A 20,164-nucleotide genomic window follows, 5' to 3' on the forward strand; every position below is an offset into this window, starting at 1 on the left:
TTCCAAGTCACTCTACCCCTAATCTACTGCTCCAGCTCAAAGGAATTTCCCCCCTCCCATCCCATCTCCTAGGGGATATTATCTCCAGGGAAAATAAGTAGGTGAAAAGTCAAACGTCCCTTTCCAGACACCTCCGCTTCTCCTTCTTATGTCAGCCCTAGAGTAAATGCAGCTTGAAGTGCTGACACCAGTCAGTTCTCCAAGTGGGCCTGAATGGTTGGTGGGAGAAATGACAGACAGCATAGGAGTAAATAACATTTTTCAGAGGTTTTGTCCAAGGTGAGCGTTTTTATCAGAGAGATCCCAACCCCCCCATTGGACGATCCTTCAAGAAGCCCCATAGAAGTGGTAAATATGGATTTGTGAACATTAACAACAGAAAGAGACCTATTTGTTATAAATAGCCCTGGGTCTTGTAACAGAGAAATAAGATTAGACCTAAATTCCATAATAAGCTAAACAGGAATGAGAGCAATTTCAGGGAGGAGAGTGGGGGAGGTCTCATCAGGAAGGGGGTCAGAGGCAAGAGCTCTCTCTAGACAGGAGAGTCCCAGTTGGAACTCACCAGTAACAGAGAAGGCCACTACCAGTAAGCCCAGGGTCACAAAGAGAATTGCCCCATGGTCTTCTCTCCTGCAGAGAAGAGCAAAGAGTAGAGTAGAAGAAGGGGGAGCAAGGACCTTGGGAGGGACTCTTCAGGAAGGGCAATCCAACATCCAACCTGTGACCAAGCTGGGAACACCACACTTTGGTTTCCACTTTTTCACTAGCCTAGCTGGACATAAATTCTCCCTCCTTGGTCATCCAGCACCCTTGGTGGGTCACGGTGGATCCTGCATTGCTCCATAAAAGGGATAAGGGCCTCCCCTGGAAAGCCTCCCCTGTGCATCTCTTTCTCTTCCCCAGAGATCTCCGTATAGATCCCTTGCTCCCTGACTCCTGCAGATCCCCTGCTGGAACCTGGACATCAGGTGCAGCCCCCTGGAAAAGTCCCTTCAGCTGGAGAAAGAGGCACAGAACGAACTGGTGCAGGGGCCTCACCTAGAAGGTGCCCACAGGTGGGAGAGCCACACTCATCTATCCTTTTGCCTCCTTGGGTAGCAGGTCTGCTCAGTGGCAGCTGAGTTTTGTGGATGCATGTTAAGATCCCCAAGATCCTGTAGACATGGCACCTTGGTTGTCTCTGCCCACTCTGTGGAGTTTATTTGAGGCTCATGATAGCCACATTAGGAGAGTGGTTTTAGCAAACACGATCCTCTGGCAACTAAGTCCAGAAATCATGGATACAGCTACTTAAATTTAATTGAAACATGAGAAAACTTTCCCTGGGGGTAAGTTCTGTCCAATAGTAGTAGAAGACTTTCCATCTGAAGGTGATGGGTTCTCCATCCTGGAGGCTTCCCAAAAGAGGCTTCAGAGATGGCAGAACTGATCTGCATTCTGCAGAGAATGGACTGCATAAGGTGATCACCCTGTGATCCTGTGATCCAGGGTGTAGGATCAAGGGCAGCCAGCCCAAAGTCCCTCTGAAGAGAAGTGCTATAACATGCTGGGTTATAGTTGCTCCTCTCCCGTAATCTCGTCACCATTTTACAACCAAATTGATCCCAATGGAGAGATCCATACACGGGGCAGAGTAGCATCTGGCTGAGAGATTCCACTGGGCGAAAGACTCAAGGTTCACAATTGAGACACCCAAGCAAGAAATACCCATTGCCTTTCAAAGCAGCTCCTCCTTCAGAGGAAGTGAATGTGCTTCCTCAGAACTTAACAAGATAAGTGTTTGAAATGTTACTCAAAGAAGTGATTCTGTGGCTGAGTGGTAACAGCTGCCACATAGATTGTTTTAACCTTGCTGGAGATGATGTGATGGAGACACAAATCAAATCAGCAAAAGAAGAAAGGTAGAAGAAGAGTGGAGATCTTGTGTGGTGGGTTGTGGAGGAATGTAGTCCGAAGTCACAGGAGGGAGGGACTCTTTCCCAGATGGCAAAGAGAAAGCAGGGCTTGGAATGTCTGGTGGGCACGAAGGAAAGAGAAAGCAAGGCTTGGAATGTCTGGTGGGCCCAGGAGCAAAACACAGCACACAGCACACAGAGCCTTTAGATAATTAACAACGAACTATATACATACATATACGTGGTAGATACCTTATCATACAGCTACAGACACAAGGAGAGCAATGAGATACACAACAAGAGAGAGATACACCCTCTAATGGTCACCTATATATAAACACCTCTTAAAACGGTGTGTTGTGTGGACCCCATCAGAGTCTTAATCCGGCGATTCCAGATGCTGACTCATTCCCATTGCTTTCAGTTACTTCCGCTTACAACCTTCCATCAGCTTACAGCTATTAAATCTACATTCCCTGACACAGACAGTAAATCTAGTTGCATATTACCCGAGATAGCTGAAGCTGAATTAACCCAACACATCTCACACTATACAAAGCCTCTTATGCTGGGGAGGATGACCTGTTTCCCACCATACTTGGATGCCTTAAGAAAAGGCTGGCTCCCCACCACATACCAGATTCAAATGATCCACCCATCCTAGACTAGGTTTCTATGTTGTGTGAAGGCAGTTACGCAACTTATCTTGCCAACAGCTGACTGACCACAGCCGTGGGGGTCCTGTGGCAGGCGTTTTTCTTGTTTAAATGTTTATATGATGCCTCCCCAGTGATGTTCAACCAACTCAGTGTCTATTCCATCCATATAATAAACACCGTTCCTACTTCAAAGATCTTCACCTCCTCCTCATTTGCTTATTCAGTACCATCTCATCTGAGGATCATGTCATCTACTACCGCAAGAGACATATTGCATTGACCATACATGAGGTTTCCTTGATCAAATACCAGCGATGTTTCTCATTGCCTTCTCCCAAAGGTGTAGATCCTTGCCTAGCTGTTGTCACTAAAGTGTTCCTCTTCCTTTTGCATCTTCTTTTGCTGATACCCAACAAATGCTTCTGATTACTTTAGCTGGGCACCTGGGATGACCTTGGGTGACCCTGGGAATGAATGCTCCCCAGCCTCCTTTGCTCATTGTTCGCAGGAAACCCCACCCCCACCCCCAAAGGAGTCGGAATAGCAGAACCTGGCAGGGGGGAAGTCAGAGTCAAGAGAAATTTAGTGGGTAACCTTGATTGTGTCATTTAGAGTGGAAGTTCGCCTGGTAGTTAGTGAAAATCCGGTCTAATAGCTGGTAAATTCCAGGATGATTAGAAGTGGAATCTTCAACGACCATCTCAGAATTTACCCATCAAAAAAAGATTTCTGCATTTTGGGAATAGGGACAATTAGAGAGAAGCAATGTGTTGGGTTAGGTGCTTGAACCTATGCATAGAGGGTCATTCTTGGCTTCAGATTGGACGGGGGTGCCAGGCAGTCGCTCTGGGCAGGAGAAACAGTGAGAATTTCATGACTACCCAAAACTTTTTCTGGCTTATTAGAGATGCCAAAACATTATATTATATGGAATCAGAAATATCAGAATGTATGTTATCAACCAACCATCCATTCATCCATCCATCCATCCATCATGTGATTAACCTTCCAGGAGTCAAATTGTGTGCCCTTATTGTATTCCAAATCTAATGACCCAAACAAGCTTCTTCCAGGTTGTCAATCAAGACGAGAATTTATTGGACCTCCTGGCCCATCAGGAGGAGCAAAGTCAGATCCAAGCTACATAAAACATCCATGAAGCGAAGGGGTGCATTGGGGAGATTTTGGCAGTCAGGGGGGCTTCCTTGTTTCTTCAGGTTTCATCACTGTGGAGCAGGAAAAGGAGCTATCAGCATTGGCAGAGAAATGGATGCAGCTCCTCGCAGTTCGAATCACTCCATTGGAAATATTCTGGGCAGGAAAAAGAAAGATTTGATTCCCCCTTTGAAGTGACTCCTTCATAGTCCCAAAAGATCATTTTGATGGCTTCTCCCTCATTCTTAGGAGATCATGAGGACACCACAGGTGGAGAACCTCACCTGTCTTAGGGCTCAGCATGTTGTGGCAACCCAGATAACGTAGCTAACCACCGAGTTAATTTTGTCTGGGGTTTTTAGGCTGTTCTTGTATTTGGTTTTGAAGTGTAGGAGGCATCTGTCAACTTTTCTCTTCTCTAGTCTTTTAGTGGCCGAGATTTGTCTGACTATGATGGGATAGACAGGGGTCCCCAACACCAGGGCACTGGCTCACTAGTGGGCGAAGAGAGATTCAGAACTGGGCAGTGGAAGTGGGAGACAAGCACAGGCACACATCCACACTTGCATGAGGTCGAACATGTCTGCACACACTCCATTTGCCAGCATGGAACCAGCACAGAACCCTCCCCTCCCCTCCCCCCACTTGCTGGTCCACAGAGCCAGAAAGATTGGGGAACTCTGGGGAAGAAGATTGATGGATATTTAAGCAGGAAAGAACATAAACCGGGGTCTCCTGTGAGAGTGACAGCCTTTCAGAAGCAGGTTAAGATGGAGCTTGTTTGTTTTATGATGAGCTGGTGGTCCTGTAATTATTTTCATAAACAACTGCAATTCATGAAGGAATGATGGCTTCCATTTTTAATGGTGTGTCCCATGGGCATTTTGTGTTCCCTTGACTGTACAGAATGTGGACTGTGACAGCTCACTGATCCAAGGGATAAACCATGGTTCACCAAGCAGCTCAGAGGGATGAAGCGACATAAGAGTCGGATGGAGCAGAACTGGAGGAAGGCAAAGAGTGAGGCCGGACAGATGCATGTAAGAGCCCATATGTGGTTCTATGTTGTGATGACAAGAGCAGCAACACTAATGATTTATCCACCCTTCTGCATCTTCAGGTAAGCAGGAACCGGGGCAGCCCTTTCAAAGTCACTATGAGGAACGTTCTTGACCTCTGTGAGATAAAGTCACTTGCCTTGCCTTGGAGTTGAACTCTGGCTGGCAGGCCCTTTGGAGGTGAGGGAGACCTGTTTGAGCCTTGCTACCTGGTGGAGTTCAGACCACTTGTGTTTCAAGAAGTGGGCAGGATCCTTGTGTCTGTGAGCTCGGCAAGCTCTGTGAGGGACTCTTGTCCCTCTTGGTTTGTTAAGGCCTCCTGGGAGGTGCCATGTGGTTGGGTGCAAGAGGTGATTAATGTCTTTTTGTGAGAGTTGGTGGCACTGCCTTTGTGAGAGGGGCATTTCCTCTTTTCTTAACTTGCATAACTGCTGTCCACTCTGGACCTGCTTCAGGGATTGTGGATGGGTTACCTCCTACCTCATGGCTGGTTCCAGACAGTTAGGTAGGAGAGGTGAGGTGTAGTGTGGGGTGGGAGTTGGGTTTGAGCCTTTCATCACTCCTCCAACATCTACATGAAACGACTAGGAGAGGTCATTTGTAGGTTTGCGGTTTGGTATCACCAGTATGCTGGCAATACCCAATTATATCTCTCCACCCCTAGCCAGACAGGTGATGCAATGGAGGTGCTGGCTGAGCGTATGGAGGATATAAGGGTCTGGATGGGGAGGAACCAGCTTCAACTCAACCCTACAAAGACAAAGTGGCTCTGGATTTCTGCCTCCACCCCCCCAGAACTGGTTGATACTTCATCTTTGACATTGTGCAGGTGACACCATGAGCTAGTGCATGATTTGGGGGTCATGGCTCCTGCTTGAGGAGTAAGGGGTCAGCTACAGCTAGGGGATCCTTTTAACAAATTCATTTAATGAACTAATTGCTCACTTGAGGCCTTGCTCACAGTAACTTGTGCCTTGGTTGCCGCAATGTGCTATAGATGGGGCTGCCCTTGAAGTCCACCTGGAAACATTCTCTGGACCAGGATAAAGCTGTGTGTACGGCAACGGTGGCTTCTAGGTTTGCCTCCATAAGATCTCTGCTGGGAAAGCTGCAATGGCTTCACATTTCTTTCCGAACGCAATTCAAAGTGCTGGTCCTTAGCCTTAAAGCCTTGCGCTGATTATCTGGGGGCCCCCTCTCCCTAAGCGAATCTACCCATCCTACCCAGGTAAATTGGGTGTTCTCCTAGTGCCTTCTTTTCAGCATTACCACCTTATGGGAGCTAGGAAGTGGGCCTTCCTTTCAGCAACCCCCCCCCGCCCCATGGAGAACTGTTCCCTCTGAAGTTCAACCAAGCCCTACCCTTTTAGCCTTGGAGGGTGTAGCTTTTCCCCCAAAAGGCTGGGAGAATATTGGCTGATTTCAAATCAGAAATCAGATTCGGTGCCAGGTCTTTGTTTTTGTTTGATTTATACTACAGTTTCTGTACCATTTTTTTGGTATAACCACTCCCACTTTTGTTGGGAGTAGGTTATAAGGTAGGTTTTGCTATGTAAGTGTTTTAAATAAATAAATAAGGTAACGCAATGGTGAAATTCAAAAATTTTCCCTACTGGACCTGTGGGCGTGGCTTGGTGATCATGTGACAGGGTGGGTGTGGCTTGGTGGTCATGTGACCAGGTGGGTGTGGCTGCACAACTGACTCACACATAATGTAAAAGCAGCAGGACTTCACACAAAATGGCCCCTGCAACAAGCAGGAATCTCACAGACCTTGGCACAGCTGATTTTCTCACAGCTGATTGATAGTTAAAAAAATGCTAAAAAATAAAATAAAAAAAATTTCGACATTGCCCTCTGCCAATTGTCACCCAGCTGATTGTCACCCAGCTGATCTTTGGAACTTTTTTAAAAAAAACTTTTTAAAGCATTTTTTTTACTACCGGTTCGGGCGAATGGTAGCAATTACTACCAGTTCGGGCGAACTGGCCCTAACTGGTAGCATTTCACCGCTGAGGTAAGGCCATCAGTTGCCAGGGCTCCAAGATCCTCATCCTTGCTGGAATTGCACCACAGTTGCTTCCCCAACACCTTGGCTTACTTGTTTCTTTCTCGAGCTTAGCACAGAATTTGTTGTTCTTCGAGGGTTCGGGTTGATCATCGGCCCAGGCTAGGTAGTAGAATCTGGATCTGTTTATCCACTCCCATTCACTTTTCTGTAATGACAGGGAAGCCATGTTAGCCAACTGCGGAAGAGGCTCCAGCTCTTCAGGGTCCAGATCAGAAAGGAAAGTTGTCAGGTTTTAAGAGTCTCTCTCTCCCTCCCTCCCTCCCCTCAATCTCGGTTGATCTGGAGCAGCTGAGGAGAGTTACACATGGTGACTGTTCAGATTCTTGTAGAGGGCTAGCATGGATTAAACTTGTACTCATTTGAGCAACCTTGGTTCCTGATTTCTTGCCCTGACAACTATGTTGTTGCCACAAAAAAGAAAGAAAGAAAGAAAGAAAGAAAGAAAGAAAGAAAGAAAGAAAGAAAGAAAGAAAGAAAGAAAGAAAGAAAGAAAGAAAAGAAAAAAACACTTGTATTCACAAAGTCACCAGGAACTGAGCTCAATTCCAAGGAAATGTCCTCTTTTCTCTACGATCAAGCGTCTTTCACAAATTGAAAATGCAACAGAGCACGAGATGTTCTGTTGGTAAGAGAAATGAGCAATTTCTGCGCAAAATAAATGAAGGGGAAGAAAGGACAATCCTCCCAGGTTGGGACTCGCAGTCCCCAAATTAATGACCCACCAGAGTTTGAAGAAGCTTCAGGGGCCATTCAATGGGCCATAAAGAGGAAGGCAGACTGAAGGAGGGGCTGAGTGTGTGAAATGGCCTGGATCCTGACATTGGGGAGGGGTGGGGTCAGAGGAGAATTGGGCCCATTGTGGCTTTAAACATACCAGTCAGTTCTCCAAGTGGGCCTGAATGGTTGGTGGGAGGAATGACAGACAGCATTGGAGTCAATAACATTTTTCAGAGGTTTTGTCCAAGGTGAGAGTTTTTATCAGAGAGATCCCGACCTCCCATTGGACGATCCTTCTAAAAGCCTCACATAAATGGTAAATATGGATTTGTGAACATTAGCAACAGAAAGAGACCTACTTTACTGGGATCATGCAGTCCAATCCAGACACTTTGACTACTTTTGAGATTCTCTGCGACATAATCGGCCATGTCATCTCTCTGTGTTGTGCTTTGCATGGAGGCGAGGTGGCAGCCTGCGTTTTGTTTCTGGCAGAATGCCTGAGATAAAGCGACAAGGGAGAAAGGCAAATGTGCTTGCGGGTGTTAGTTTGTGAAAGTGAGAAAAGAGCCAGGGAATCTGATTCCATGTCCTGACTGTGTTGACTCCCCTCAGATGCTCTTAATGGAATAACAGAGTTGGAAGGGACCCTGTAGGTCATCTAGTCCAACCCCCCCCACCAATGCAGGAGACCGTACATCATTTCAGACAGATGGCAATCCAGTCTCTTCTTGAAAGCCTCCAGTGATGAAGCTCCCACAACTTCTGAAGGCAACTTCTGTTCCATGAGTTGATTGTTCTCCCTGTCAGGAAATTCCTCCTTATTTCCAGGTTGAATCTCTCCTTGTTCAGTTTCCATCCATTATTCCTTGTCTGGCCTTTGGGTGCCTTGGAAAACAGCTTGACCCCCTTCCTCCTCTCTGTGGCTGCCCCTCAGATATTGGAAGATGCTATCCTGTCTCCCCTGGTCTTGCTCTTCACTAGACTAGCCATGCCCAGTTCATATAACCGTTCTTCATATGTTTTAATCTCCAGTCCCCTAATCATCCTGGTTGCTCTTCTCTGCACTTTTTCTAGACTCTCAACATCTTTTTTCTAGTGTGGGGACCAAAACTGGATGCAGCATTCTAGGTGTGGTCTTACTGGGGCTTTATAGAGTGGTATTAGTACCTCACTTGATCTTGATTGAATCCCTCTGTTAATGCAATTTAGGATTGCATTGGCTTTTTTAGCTGCCGCTGCACACTGCTGGCTCATACTTAATTGGCTGTCACTAAGGCTCCGAGATTCCTCTTACAGTTCCTGCTATTAAACCTGGTTTCACCCAGTCTATATGTGTACTTTTGGTAGATTCTGCAGCTCTTGAGCAATTGAGCAATTGAGTGCTCACTGTCACTGTCCTACTGTCCCCATTTATTCGTATCAATTTTCTGTATTCATAATCATGTTTGTATTTATATCTGTTATCTTATACAAGTTTGACAAATAAAATTAAATAAATAAATAAATAAATAAATAAATAAATAAATAAATAAATAAATAAATTCCTGATCTAGACTCAGGAGGTCAACTCTCGGATTCCCATCACTTCAGAGGCAAGGAGGTTTGAAGATGCCACCAGAGTTGCCAAATCTGTTGTCTAGATTATGGTCACTCAACCTTCAGGCTCAGCACTGCCCAACAGATACCGGGCATGAAAGCCCAGACCAGCATATCATCAGAGAATACTTGTGTTTCAGGCTGTCCTAAGACAATGGTCCTTGCTACCTTTCCACGCACAGAGCCTAGTGGCCCTGCACTTCAGCCCAGTCAGAGGGACTTGGGGGCTGTTCAAGGCTCTGCCTCGTCTTCTCCTCTGCCTGGGCTAGGAGATTCACAGATACTCAGCACTTCTAACCTCAGCATCATTCCAGTTCTTTTGTTCCTCGAAGAGTTTGTTGCAACGCTGATTTCTTGAGTACCATCCTTCGAGACAGGATTTTGGGGCTCCTGTGTGGGAAGAGAGGAAGCCCCATGAGAAGACGGCCAGGAGAGCAGGAAGTGGTGGGGGTGGAGGAGGATGCAAGAGCTTTGGCCTCTCCAGAAATGAGAGACCCAGTTGGAACTCACCAGTTAGGGAGAAGGCCACGACCAGCAAGCCCAGGCTCACAAAGAGGAATTGCCCCATGGTCTTCTTTCCTTCCCTGCAGAGAAGAGCAACGAGTAGAGTAGAAGAAGGGGGAGCAAGGACCTTGGGAGGGACTCTTCAGGAAGGGCGATCCAACATCCAACCTGTGACCAAGCTGGGAACCCCAAACTTTGGTTTCCACTTTTTCACTTGCCCAGCTGGATGTAATTTCTCCCTCCTTGGTCATCCAGCAGCCTGGGTGGGTCACAGTGGATCCTGCATTGCTCCGTAAAGGGCAGAAGGGGCCTCCCCTGGAAAGTCTCTCCCGTCCATCTCTTTCTCTTCCCCAGAGATCCCCCCAGAGACCCCTTGCTCCCTGACTCCCACAGATCCCCTGCTGGAACCTGGACATCAGGTGCAGCCCCCTGGAAGATGTCCCTTCAGATGGAGAAAGAGACGCAGAGCGAACTGGTGCAGGGGCCTCACCTGTCAGGTGTTCACAGGTGGGAGAGCCGCACTCACCTGTCCCTTTGCCTCCACAGGTAGCAAGTCTGCTCAGTGGCAACTCCAGGCTTCCCTCCAGCAAAGAGAATGGAGGCATTTATAGACAAGGAAGGGGGTGGATTTCTGTTGCGGGGGGGAGCGCAGAGGGAGAGAGAATTTGCTTTGCTTCAGGATTTCTGGTCCTGATTAACAATCTGGAAGAAGTTTGTTTGCACACTAAATTTGGGACATGATAAGGGCACAGAACATTTACTCCTGGATGTTAATCAGATTGATTGATTGATTGATAACAGTGTTCCCCAGGCTTTCTCGCTTGGTGGACTAGAGGAGGTGGCAGTGGCTGCAGAGGTGAGGGAAGAGGGGATGATTTCGCATGCACATCATGCTCATAAATGTAGCTTTGTGTGCATGCTCGCTCATCTGCTGCTTTCCTGGCCTGGTTCTGAACGGGTTGTGGCCCATTTCAAACTTTCTTGTAAAGTTCTGAGGGAGCACATTCACTTCCTGTCAAGGATGAACTGCTTCGAAAGTAGAAGGTGTTTCTTGCTTGGGTGACCATGTCCTATTTCTCTCTTGGCCAAATATGCTGTGACCTTTGAGCCTTTGGCCCAGTGCGATCTCTCAGCCAGATGCTGCTCTGCCCCCTGCATGGATCTCTCCACTGGGATCAACTTGGTGATGAAATGTTGAAGAGATGAAGGGAGAGGAGCCATTGTAACCCAGCATGTTGTACCACTTCCCTTCTGAGGGACTTTGGGCTGGCTGCCCTTGAACCTTCACCCAGGATCACAGGGTCATCACCTTATGTAGTTGGTGGGACTCACCTGCTCCATCCTCTGCAAGATGTAGGAAAATCAGTTCCACCATCTCTGGAGCCTACTCTGGCCAGCCTGCAAGATGGAGAACCCACCACCTTCAGAGGGTAAATCTTCTACTGTTAAGCGGATCTTACCCCCTGGGAGATTTTTTTCTCATATTTCAATTCAATTTAGTTGCCATGGGACAATGTTTGCTGGTGCCCAAATAAATTCCTTGAAGAGAGACAACCCAGGTGCCATGTCTGCAGGATCTCAGGGCTTTTAACAGGGATCCCCAAAACTCCCAGAGCAGCAGTTTTGTTGGTCTTTGGCAGGTTAACAATCGATCGAGAGAGCACCACAAAGGATAGACATTCTGTGCCACAAGCCAAAAGTTGCCTTCTTCCCCTTGGAAGGAAATCAAGGAGGAAGAAGAGGAGAAAGAACAAGGAAGCGAGTCCTTCTGTCAATAGGCCATGATGGCTCTCTCCCCTCTCATAGGTGAGGGAGTTTATTGAAGAATCACTTGGCATTCAGCAGAAAGAGGTGAAATCTGGGGCCTCCGAGCTCTGATGACCAGGCAGTGGGGGTGAGTGTGGGGACTGGAAGGTGGTACCAGCACTTAAGGGTCATCCTTGGATTCAGAGTGGACAGTGGTGCCAAACAGACTCCATATAGGGGTCCCCAACTCTCGGTCCACAGCCCGGTGTGGGGCCGCCACGCATTTGGAGCCAGCCACAGAAGTGGTAGGTGAGTGTGCAAGTGCAGGCGTGCAAAGCTGCATTTCGGAAAGTGATGTGTGTGCATGAAACCACGCCCTCTCTCCCCACCCCTGCAGCCACCGCCATCCTCTCTGGTCCACCAACCTCGAAAGATTAGGGAACACTGTTATCAATCGGTCAATCTGATTAACCCCCAGAAGTCAAGTTGTGTGCCTTCACTGTGTTCCAAATCTAGTGATGCAAACAAGCTTCTTCCAGGTTGTTAACCAGGACCAGAAATCCTGAAGCAAAGCAAATTCTCTCTCCCTCTGCCCTCCCCCCCGGCCAACATAAATCCACCAGTGCAGGTTCTAGTGCAAATTTCTTCTGCTCCGGAGTGAGAAAAGCACCTGATGAAGCCTGGAGAAGCAACCAAGGCCTTCCCTTCTGTAATCTCTGCTCTATGCCCCTTTCTTTAATGCAGGGGTCTCCAACCCTGGCAATTTTATGACTTGTGGACTTGGGAGTTGAATAAGGTGACCAGATTTTAACATTGGTAAAGAGGGACATTGTGGGCGTGGCTTATTTTGTGGGCGTGGCTAGCTGGTCATGTGACTGGGTGGGCGTGGCTAGCTGGTCATGTGACCGGGTGGCCATGGCTATGTCTATAGGGTAAGGTGAACAGATTTTAACATTGGTAAGAAGGACACCATTGTGGGCGTGGCTTATTGTGTGGGCGTGGCTTGGAGGCCATGTGACTGGGTGGGCGTGGCTACCTGGTCATGTGACCGGGTGGCCATGGCTATGTGTATAGGGACTACTCAGAGGGCTGAAAAGTCATTTCTGACAGGTCCTCACACTTTTGACTGGTCCTCACACTTATGACCATCCTCACATTTATGACCGTGCAGCATTCTTAACAACCATGTCACTCATTTCACAACTGCTTCTCTTCAACATGGTGACAAGATAGGGCAAAAATGTAAAATGTGAGGACAGTCGTAAGTTCGAGGACTGGTCAAAAGTGTGAGGACCAGTCAAAAATAACTTTTTCAGCCCTCTGAGTAGTCCATATGCACAAAAGGACTAACCAGAGGGCTGAAAAAAGTCATTTCTGACAGGTCCTCGCACTTTTGACTGGTCCTCACACTTATGACCATCCTCACATTTATGCCCGTGCAGCATTTGTGTTTTTAAATAGGCTGTACACCGCCCTGAGTCCTTCGGGAGAAGGGCGGCATAGAAATAAAATTATTATTATTATTATTATTATTATTATTATTATTATTATTATTATTATTATTATTATTATTATTATTATTCTTAACAACCATGTCACTCATTTCACAACTGCTTCTCTTCAACATGGTGACAAGATAGGGCAAAAATGTAAAATGTGAGGACAGTCGTAAGTTCGAGGACTGGTCAAAAGTGTGAGGACCAGTCAAAAATAACTTTTTCAGCCCTCTGAGTAGTCCATATGCATTAAAGGATTACAGCAATAGAGAGGGATGAAGGAATGGAAATTAGAGTAGGAGTGAGGGTAAGAGAGGGAGGAAGAGAGGAGGAGAAGGAGAAAGAAAGAGGAAGTAGGGAGGAGAAAAAGAGGGTGGGGGGAAGAGAAAGTAAGAAGGAAAGAAAAGAGAGAGGTGGTAGGTTTGAGGAGAAAGATTGCTGTACAATAAAAAAGATGAAAGGGAAGAAAGCCAACCCCAAGCAAATATAAAGATATTAAGATAAAGAATGAATTGTTAAACTTTAAAGAATAAAAGAGAACAAATATGAATAAATAGCAATAATTAGAAACACACATACAAACATACAATGTATTTTCTTTGAACAGAATATTTGGCTGGTTCACAAATTTAAACAGCGTTTAGTCATTTCAATTAAATTTACAATTTCTATATTTCCTTTTTGCCATATTTATTCCTCATCTATTTTTTAAAAAAACCAATATTACCCTTCATCCTCATCTCTAATCTTAATCAAATTCAATTTTTCCCTTCTATTCTATATTATACCCCTTCCCATTGTCATCTATTTTTATATCCATCCTCACATTGTTTAATTATGTAATTATGTAATACAGTTGTTTAATACAAATTCAACATTTTAATATAAATCAATTAGTTATAAAACTATCTTTTTTGTATATTAATCAATATGAACATGAATATTCCAATTATTTCCATGCAATCCAATTTCTTACAAATCAATTAATTATATTTACCAATAATAATAAACCAAATAATTTCTCCCATATATTCCTCCGAACCACAACTTAACCATTTCTGCTTTCAACACAATATACAATTAATAGTATCTCAATTATTACAATTCCCTAGTTAAATACAGCTTTTTTTCCTTTGTGTTTTAAAATCTTGAACTCTCCTCCTAAATTTCCCATGTTTGCAGTTTTTCACCTACCTTTTTTGGGGAGGAAAAATAAAAATAAAAATAAATCTCTCTCTGCCTCATTTTGTCACGCTGCACCAAAGACCCTGGTTTCGGTTTCGTTTTCGTTTCTGAAGCTTAGCTAGGGGGAAAAAAACTGCTTTACACTGATTGCCTGTAGGGCGGCCCTTTGAAGCCCCGGGCAAGAGTTTAAACAGTTTTTTTTTCTTCTAGCCATCAGCTGGGGCTCAAGAAAAATCGGGACTTTTTTGAAACGCCGCGGGACGCGGGACAAATTGCTCAAAAGCGGGACTGTCCCGCCAAAAGCGGGACGTCTGGTCACCTTAGAGTTGAAGTCTACACATCATAAAGTTGCCAAGGTTGGAGACCCCTGGTTTAATGGATGCTTTCTGTAGCCTGGATCTGATTTTGCTCCTTCTGATGGGCCAGAAGCTCAAATAAAATCTGCCCAGCATGTTTATTGTGCAAAGCCAGAAAATTGTTGAGGTTTGAAGCTCAAGAACATCCATTGATGCTACGATGCTTTCTTGCATGTTCATTTCCCTTCAGTTGGAGTGTTGGGAATCTGCTGGATCTCAGCACCACTTTCCTGTCCCCAAAACTGATTTAGTTGTGTAGGTGGGATACATACACTCCCAGCATCCTTTGCTCATCCTTCCCAGGAACACTCTACTGCTCTCAGGAGAAGCACAATGAGACATCCCAGCAAGACTTGAAAGGACAGAAGTCGTAGTTAAGTGAAATTCATCGTTCCATTCAGGGTTGAGGTTTTCCTGGGAGTTGATGATAAACCCATTAGTGGGATGGGGGAAATGGCCACTGGGATTCTGGGATAACTAACAGTGGACTCTTGGATGACCACCTCAGAAGTTACCCATGTAAAACAGGTCGTTGTGTTTTGGGAACAGAGACAAGAGAGAAGCACCGAGTTGGGTCATGTTGTCCTCCTATGTTGAACCTCATAGGGGATCATCTTTGGCTCCAAGAATGGAGGGTTATGCTCGTCTCCCTGACCAGGTAAAAGTTGTGAGGATTTCACGTGCACCAACATCTTTCTCTGGTTTCCTTCTTTTCTTTTTTTATGGAGTCAGGTGTTGTCTTTTATGCTGCTTGGTTAATATAATATATAACACTAATCAAAATTATACATTATACATTCAGGCACTGAACTTTGAGCCTTAGCAAGAAGACAATGGCCCTTGCTGGTTTTGTTGTGGAGGGAGGGAGGGAGGATTTAAACATTACATTTTATGTAATGGATAAAATGGATTCATTTCTGGAACACCAGCTACAAACTACAGTGAGAGCTGAATTCTGATTTCTCTTCCTGACTAGCTGCATTTCCAGGTAGAACGTAGCCAGTTTTGCTCTCTTTCTTCTACTGTCTCCCCCAGCCCTGGTACAACTTAATGAACCCTGTGCCAGCTAACAAGCCCCAGCTGTGAGTTTCCCCCTAGAGGGTCATGGCTGAGTCTCCTCTCAGCTCTACTCCCTGCAGGAATATGCTCGAGGCCTGCACACCAAGGCACATTTCCCCCCATGAGTTACCACCTGTCACAGACAATGCAGGAACCAGGAGTGTTGCTTCTGTTGTGAGACTGAGCTTTTAAACATCTCCCTTCCTGCTCTGTGGGCAGAGTTTTGGCTGAGCCACCTCTCATCTCTTTGTGTCCAAAGCCAATTGTGGGAGAACTGGGGAGAAGATGACTCTTCTTCTGCCACAGCTGAGGTCTTCTGAGGGTAGGTCAACCAGCACAGGTGGGTCGCTTTGTGGTCCATCCAGCATCCTCAATTTCAACTTGGAAGGGAACAGAGGTAGTGTCCTACCAAGACTTTTAGGACTTTGAAGAGCAAGAAAGGGTAGCCTTCTTCTGTGTTGAAGCTGAGAGTAAGACAAGCATTCATCTCCCATGGAGATTACAACATATTCAAGGGCATAATTTCGGCTGGGCTGAGCCTCACATTTATTGAGAGAATTTAAAGAACTTACTGAGATTAGGAGGGAGAAGGAACCCTGAAATGGAAAAATGTGACTACAGCCAAATGGGCCTTCAATCAATCAGAATAGAGCTGGAAGGGACCTTTGAGGTCTTCTAGACCAACCCCCTGCTCAAGCAGGAGACTCTAGACCATCCCAGACAAATGGCTGTCCAGTCTCTTCTTAAAAATCTCCAGGGTTGGAGCATCCACAACTTCTGTTCCACTGGTTAATTGTCCTCACTGTTAGGAAGTTTCTTCTTAATTCCAGGTTGCTTCTCTCCTTGAAGAGTTTCCATCCATGGTTTCTTGTCTTGCCTTCTGGTGCTTTGGAGAATAATTTGACCCCCCCCTTCTTTGTGGCAGCCCCTCAAATACTGGAATACTGCTATCATGTCCCCCCCGTCCTTCTTTTTTCTAGACTGGCCATACCCAACTCTTGCAACTGTTCTTCATATGTTTTTCTCTCCAGGCTTTTAATCGTCTTAGTTGCTCTTCTTTGCACTTTTTTTTCAAAGTTTCAATATCTTTTTTGTAATGTGACCAAAACTGGATGCAATATTCCAGGTGTCATCTTACTAAGGCTTTATAAAGTGGTACTAATACTTCATGGGATTTTGATTTTATGATTGTTTATACAATCAAGGATTGTGTTTCCATTTTTGTCTGCTGCCGCACACGGCTGTCTCATGTTTAATTGATCGTCCATGAGGATTCCAAGGTCCCTCTCACAGTTACTGTTCTTGAGCCAGGTTTCTCCTAATCTGTACTTCTACCTTTGGTTTTTCCTGCCTAGGTGTAAATCCTTGCTTTTCTCCACATTAAATTTCATGTTGTTGGATAGAGCTCATCATTCAAGTCTATGAAGAACTTTAGCTTGTCTTCTGGGAGTGTTGGCTATTCCTGCCAACTTAGTGTCATCTGCAAACTTGATGAGTTCCCCTTTTATTCCCTCATCTAAGTCATTTATTAAGATAATGAAGAGTACTTGGCCTAAGACGGAACCTTGTGCTACCCCACTGCTTCCTTCCTTCCATGTAGATATAGTATCATTAAAGTTGACTCACTGAGTATGGTTTGTCAGCTAGTTACAGATACATCTAGTGGTGATGCTGTCTATCCCATATTTTTCTAGTTTACCAAGAAGTAGGTTGTGGTCTACTTTGTCAAATGCCTTGCTGAAGTCTAAATATACTATGTCCACAGCATTTTCTTGGTCTACTAATTTATCACTCTGTACAAGAATGAAATAAGATTGGTTTGGCAAGATCTGTTTTTAAGAAACCCACGCTGACTAGTTATAACTTCAATTGTTTCTAGAAGTTTACAGATCTGTTGGGAACCTTATCAGCTCTTTTCTAATTCTCTGGTAGTTCCCAGTGCTCCAAGATTTTTTAATATATGATACAAAGGTTCTGACTTAACATCCGCCAGCTACTTCAGAACTCTGGGATGTAATCCGTCAGGCCCTAGTGATTTATACTCATCAAGATCTAACAGGTGTTCTCTTACCATTTTCTTGCTTTTTTAAAAAAATATTTCTAGTCTATATTTTACAGTTATGGGTTACAGTTTCTTTTTGGGTGAAGACTGATGCAAAGAATGAGTTGAGCAGCTCTGCTTTCTCTCTGCTGCCTGTCACTTCCTTGCTGTCTTCTTTCTTTAGTGGACTGACTGTTTCCTTGACATCACCCTGGTGCTAATTCTAATTCAAAATAACAGAATAATAGAGTTGGAAAGTATGTTGGCTATGCAAAATGGTTCTGATACGAAGCTTGGAAGGTATCTTCCTTGGAGTTTCTCAGCATGACAAAAAACCCCAAAAATCAAGAGGGAAGGAAAGGGCAGGGAGGCAGGAAAAGAAGGAAGGAAGGAAGGAAGGAAGGAAGGAAGGAAGGAAGGAAGGAAGGAAGGAAGGAAGGAAGGAAGGACCTAAAATATCCACCTGTATATATTTGACCCTTAATATAGGTTATCTTCAGGTATAAGAGATTCCTCAAATTTCATTCTGCATAGATTGAAAGCTCAACTAATCACTTTCTCATTGTGCTTCTTCCATGTGTTCCTCTCTCTTCCCAGCTGTCCCCTTTTCTTCCTCATAGATTCACAGAACAAAACTGAAGGGACAGAATTCATCCTCCTTGGCTTCTCCAGCCTTTTGAGCCACCAGGTTCACCTTTTCTTGGTGTTCCTGGCTGCCTATTTGGCCACACTGATGGGCAACTTCATGATCATAACCCTGGTCCTCCTGGATTCCCGTCTTCACACCCCCATGTACTTCTTCCTCAGCCAGCTCTCCTGCTTGGATATCTGCCTTTCTTCTGTGGTGGTACCAAAGATCCTGGTGAACCTCCTACATAAACATCACACTATCTCCTACGACCAGTGCCTGGCACAAACCTTCTTCCTGATTGGCTTTGCGGGATGTGAGCCTGCACTGCTGGCTGTCATGGCCTATGACCGCTACGCTGCCATCTGCCAACCTTTGCACTATGCCCACCTGATGAGGGGCAAGTTGTGCGTCCAGCTGTTTGTGGCCATTTGGCTCTGGGGCTTCCTGGACTCAGCTATCTACACTACTCTGGCTTCCAAGTTGGAATTTTGTGGAAATTACCAGATTCCTCACATCTTTTGTGATGGTCCTCCATTACTGAAAATTGCCTGCAGTGATACTTCTGTCAATGAGTTGGTCACTCACATCACTGGCACCTTGGTGGGCCTTGTCCCTCTTCTGCTCATCATCCTGTCCTATTTCTACATTTTGGCCTCCATTCTGCAGATCCGCTCCAAGTTTGGCAGGCGCAAAGCCTTCTCCACCTGTGCTTCACACCTTGCTGTAGTAACACTCTTTGTTGGAAACGCTTTTGTGAACTACAACCAGCCCAGTGCTGGCTACTCTCTAGAGGTGGACACTTTGATCTCCACCATGTTTTGCATTGTCACCCCCATGCTGAACCCCTTGATCTACAGCCTCCGCAACAAGGAGGTGAAGGGGGCCCTGAGGAAGCTTCTCAGCTGCTGGAGAATAGCATAGTTTTCATTCATTTATTGACAATAAACATTTCTTGTGCTGTCTGGGAAGAGCCCATGGGGGGGGAAAATACCCTTTGCTGTTGGAATATTCTGCTATGCGGATATGAAATGCTTCTCTTCTCTGGACATTTCTTTACTTTGTCTTCTTTTCTGTTTTATCTCATCCAAAATAGTTTGCATTTTCTCTTGACTCTTCTTTTTGAATTCACTATTATATTGTATAAAATAAGTTCCTGTGTTGGTGAGATGGTTAACAAACAAACTGAATGAATGAATAAATGAATGAATGAATGAATGGCAGATTTACTTGCACCCCAAACTATTCTGAAATCAGTACCTTTATGTACATTATTTTTTTTAAAGAAAAAACACTTTTGATTTCCTTTTTTTTTCTTATTCTGTATTTCTTATTTCTTATTTTGTAGCAGTGCTCTACCCCTACCTGCCTGAAGACATCTATTATAATGCCAGTCCCTAAGCAGACAGTAGTGGTATCCCTTAATGATTATAGACCAGTAGCTTTAATATCTATTGTCATGAAATGTTTTGAGAGGCTGGTGTTGAACTATATTAAGGCTAGTCTTCCATTTACTTTGGACCCATACCAATTTGCATATAGGGGTAATAGATCAACTGACGATGCTATGTCTCTTGTTGTCCATACTATATTGAATCACTTGGAACTACAGGGGACATATGCAAGGCTGTTATTTGTGGATGATAGCTCTGCCTTTAACACCATTTTACCCAACAGGTTGTTTTTTTAAATGTCCAATTTGGGTATAAATCAGAGGATTTGTTTGTGGATAAGGGATTTCCTGACAGGTAGACCACAGTCAGTAAGGATGGGATCTCACCATTCCTCAACTCTGATACTAAGCACAGGAGCCCCCCCAGGGTTGTGTGCTAAGCCCTTTCCTTTATTCCTTGTACACACATGCCTGCACCTCTCTGTATAAGACCAACACCATTATTAAATTTGTGGATGACACAACAGTGGTGGGGCTCATTAATAAGAACAATGAGTCTGCTTACAGGAAGGAAGTACAAGGGCTGACATTGTGATGTA

The 20,164-nt window shown here is 45.0% G+C and overlaps 2 protein-coding genes across 2 annotated transcripts; one reads left to right on the forward strand and one right to left on the reverse strand.

Annotated features, from left to right (window-relative positions):
* Positions 1–3,806: 3,806 nt before the first annotated feature.
* LOC139319443 (C-type lectin galactose-binding isoform-like) lies at positions 3,807–9,725 on the reverse strand. The gene is made up of 5 exons (XM_070947323.1): positions 9,668–9,725; positions 9,456–9,547; positions 7,918–8,058; positions 6,872–6,986; positions 3,807–3,868 (listed from the first exon to the last, which is right to left on the reverse strand). The coding sequence occupies exons 1-5, from the start codon at positions 9,723–9,725 to the stop codon at positions 3,807–3,809; spliced, it is 468 nt and encodes a 155-aa protein (XP_070803424.1).
* Positions 9,726–10,097: 372 nt separating this feature from the next.
* LOC139319882 (olfactory receptor 1G1-like) lies at positions 10,098–19,096 on the forward strand. Its single transcript, XM_070947933.1, has 3 exons — positions 10,098–10,207; positions 10,954–11,091; positions 18,142–19,096. Exons 1-3 carry the CDS (start codon positions 10,098–10,100, stop codon positions 19,094–19,096), a joined length of 1,203 nt encoding a protein of 400 aa, XP_070804034.1.
* The last annotated feature ends 1,068 nt before the right edge of the window (positions 19,097–20,164 follow it).

The sequence above is a fragment of the Pituophis catenifer genome, unplaced genomic scaffold (assembly GCF_029215685.1).
Source record: "Pituophis catenifer annectens isolate HBS135680 unplaced genomic scaffold, rPitCat1.0.hap2 SCAF_7, whole genome shotgun sequence".
NCBI lineage: Eukaryota > Metazoa > Chordata > Lepidosauria > Squamata > Colubridae > Pituophis > Pituophis catenifer.

Bases quoted from the DNA above. Each gene is read 5' to 3' on its own strand.
- LOC139319882 (XM_070947933.1), top strand. From the start codon at position 10,098: ATGTCCCTTCAGATGGAGAAAGAGACGCAGAGCGAACTGGTGCAGGGG. The intron at 10,208-10,953 runs GTAGCAAGTCTG...ACCTTCACCCAG, and splicing joins CTGTCCCTTTGCCTCCACAG to GATCACAGGGTCATCACCTT. The intron at 11,092-18,141 runs GTAAATCTTCTA...CTCTCTTCCCAG, and splicing joins GAACCCACCACCTTCAGAGG to CTGTCCCCTTTTCTTCCTCA.
- LOC139319443 (XM_070947323.1), bottom strand. From the start codon at position 9,725: ATGGGGCAATTCCTCTTTGTGAGCCTGGGCTTGCTGGTCGTGGCCTTC. The intron at 6,987-7,917 runs GTAGGTCTCTTT...CTGTCATTACAG, and splicing joins GACTGCATGATCCCAGTAAA to AAAAGTGAATGGGAGTGGAT. The intron at 3,869-6,871 runs GTAAGCCAAGGT...TTTCCTGCCCAG, and splicing joins TAAGCTCGAGAAAGAAACAA to AATATTTCCAATGGAGTGAT.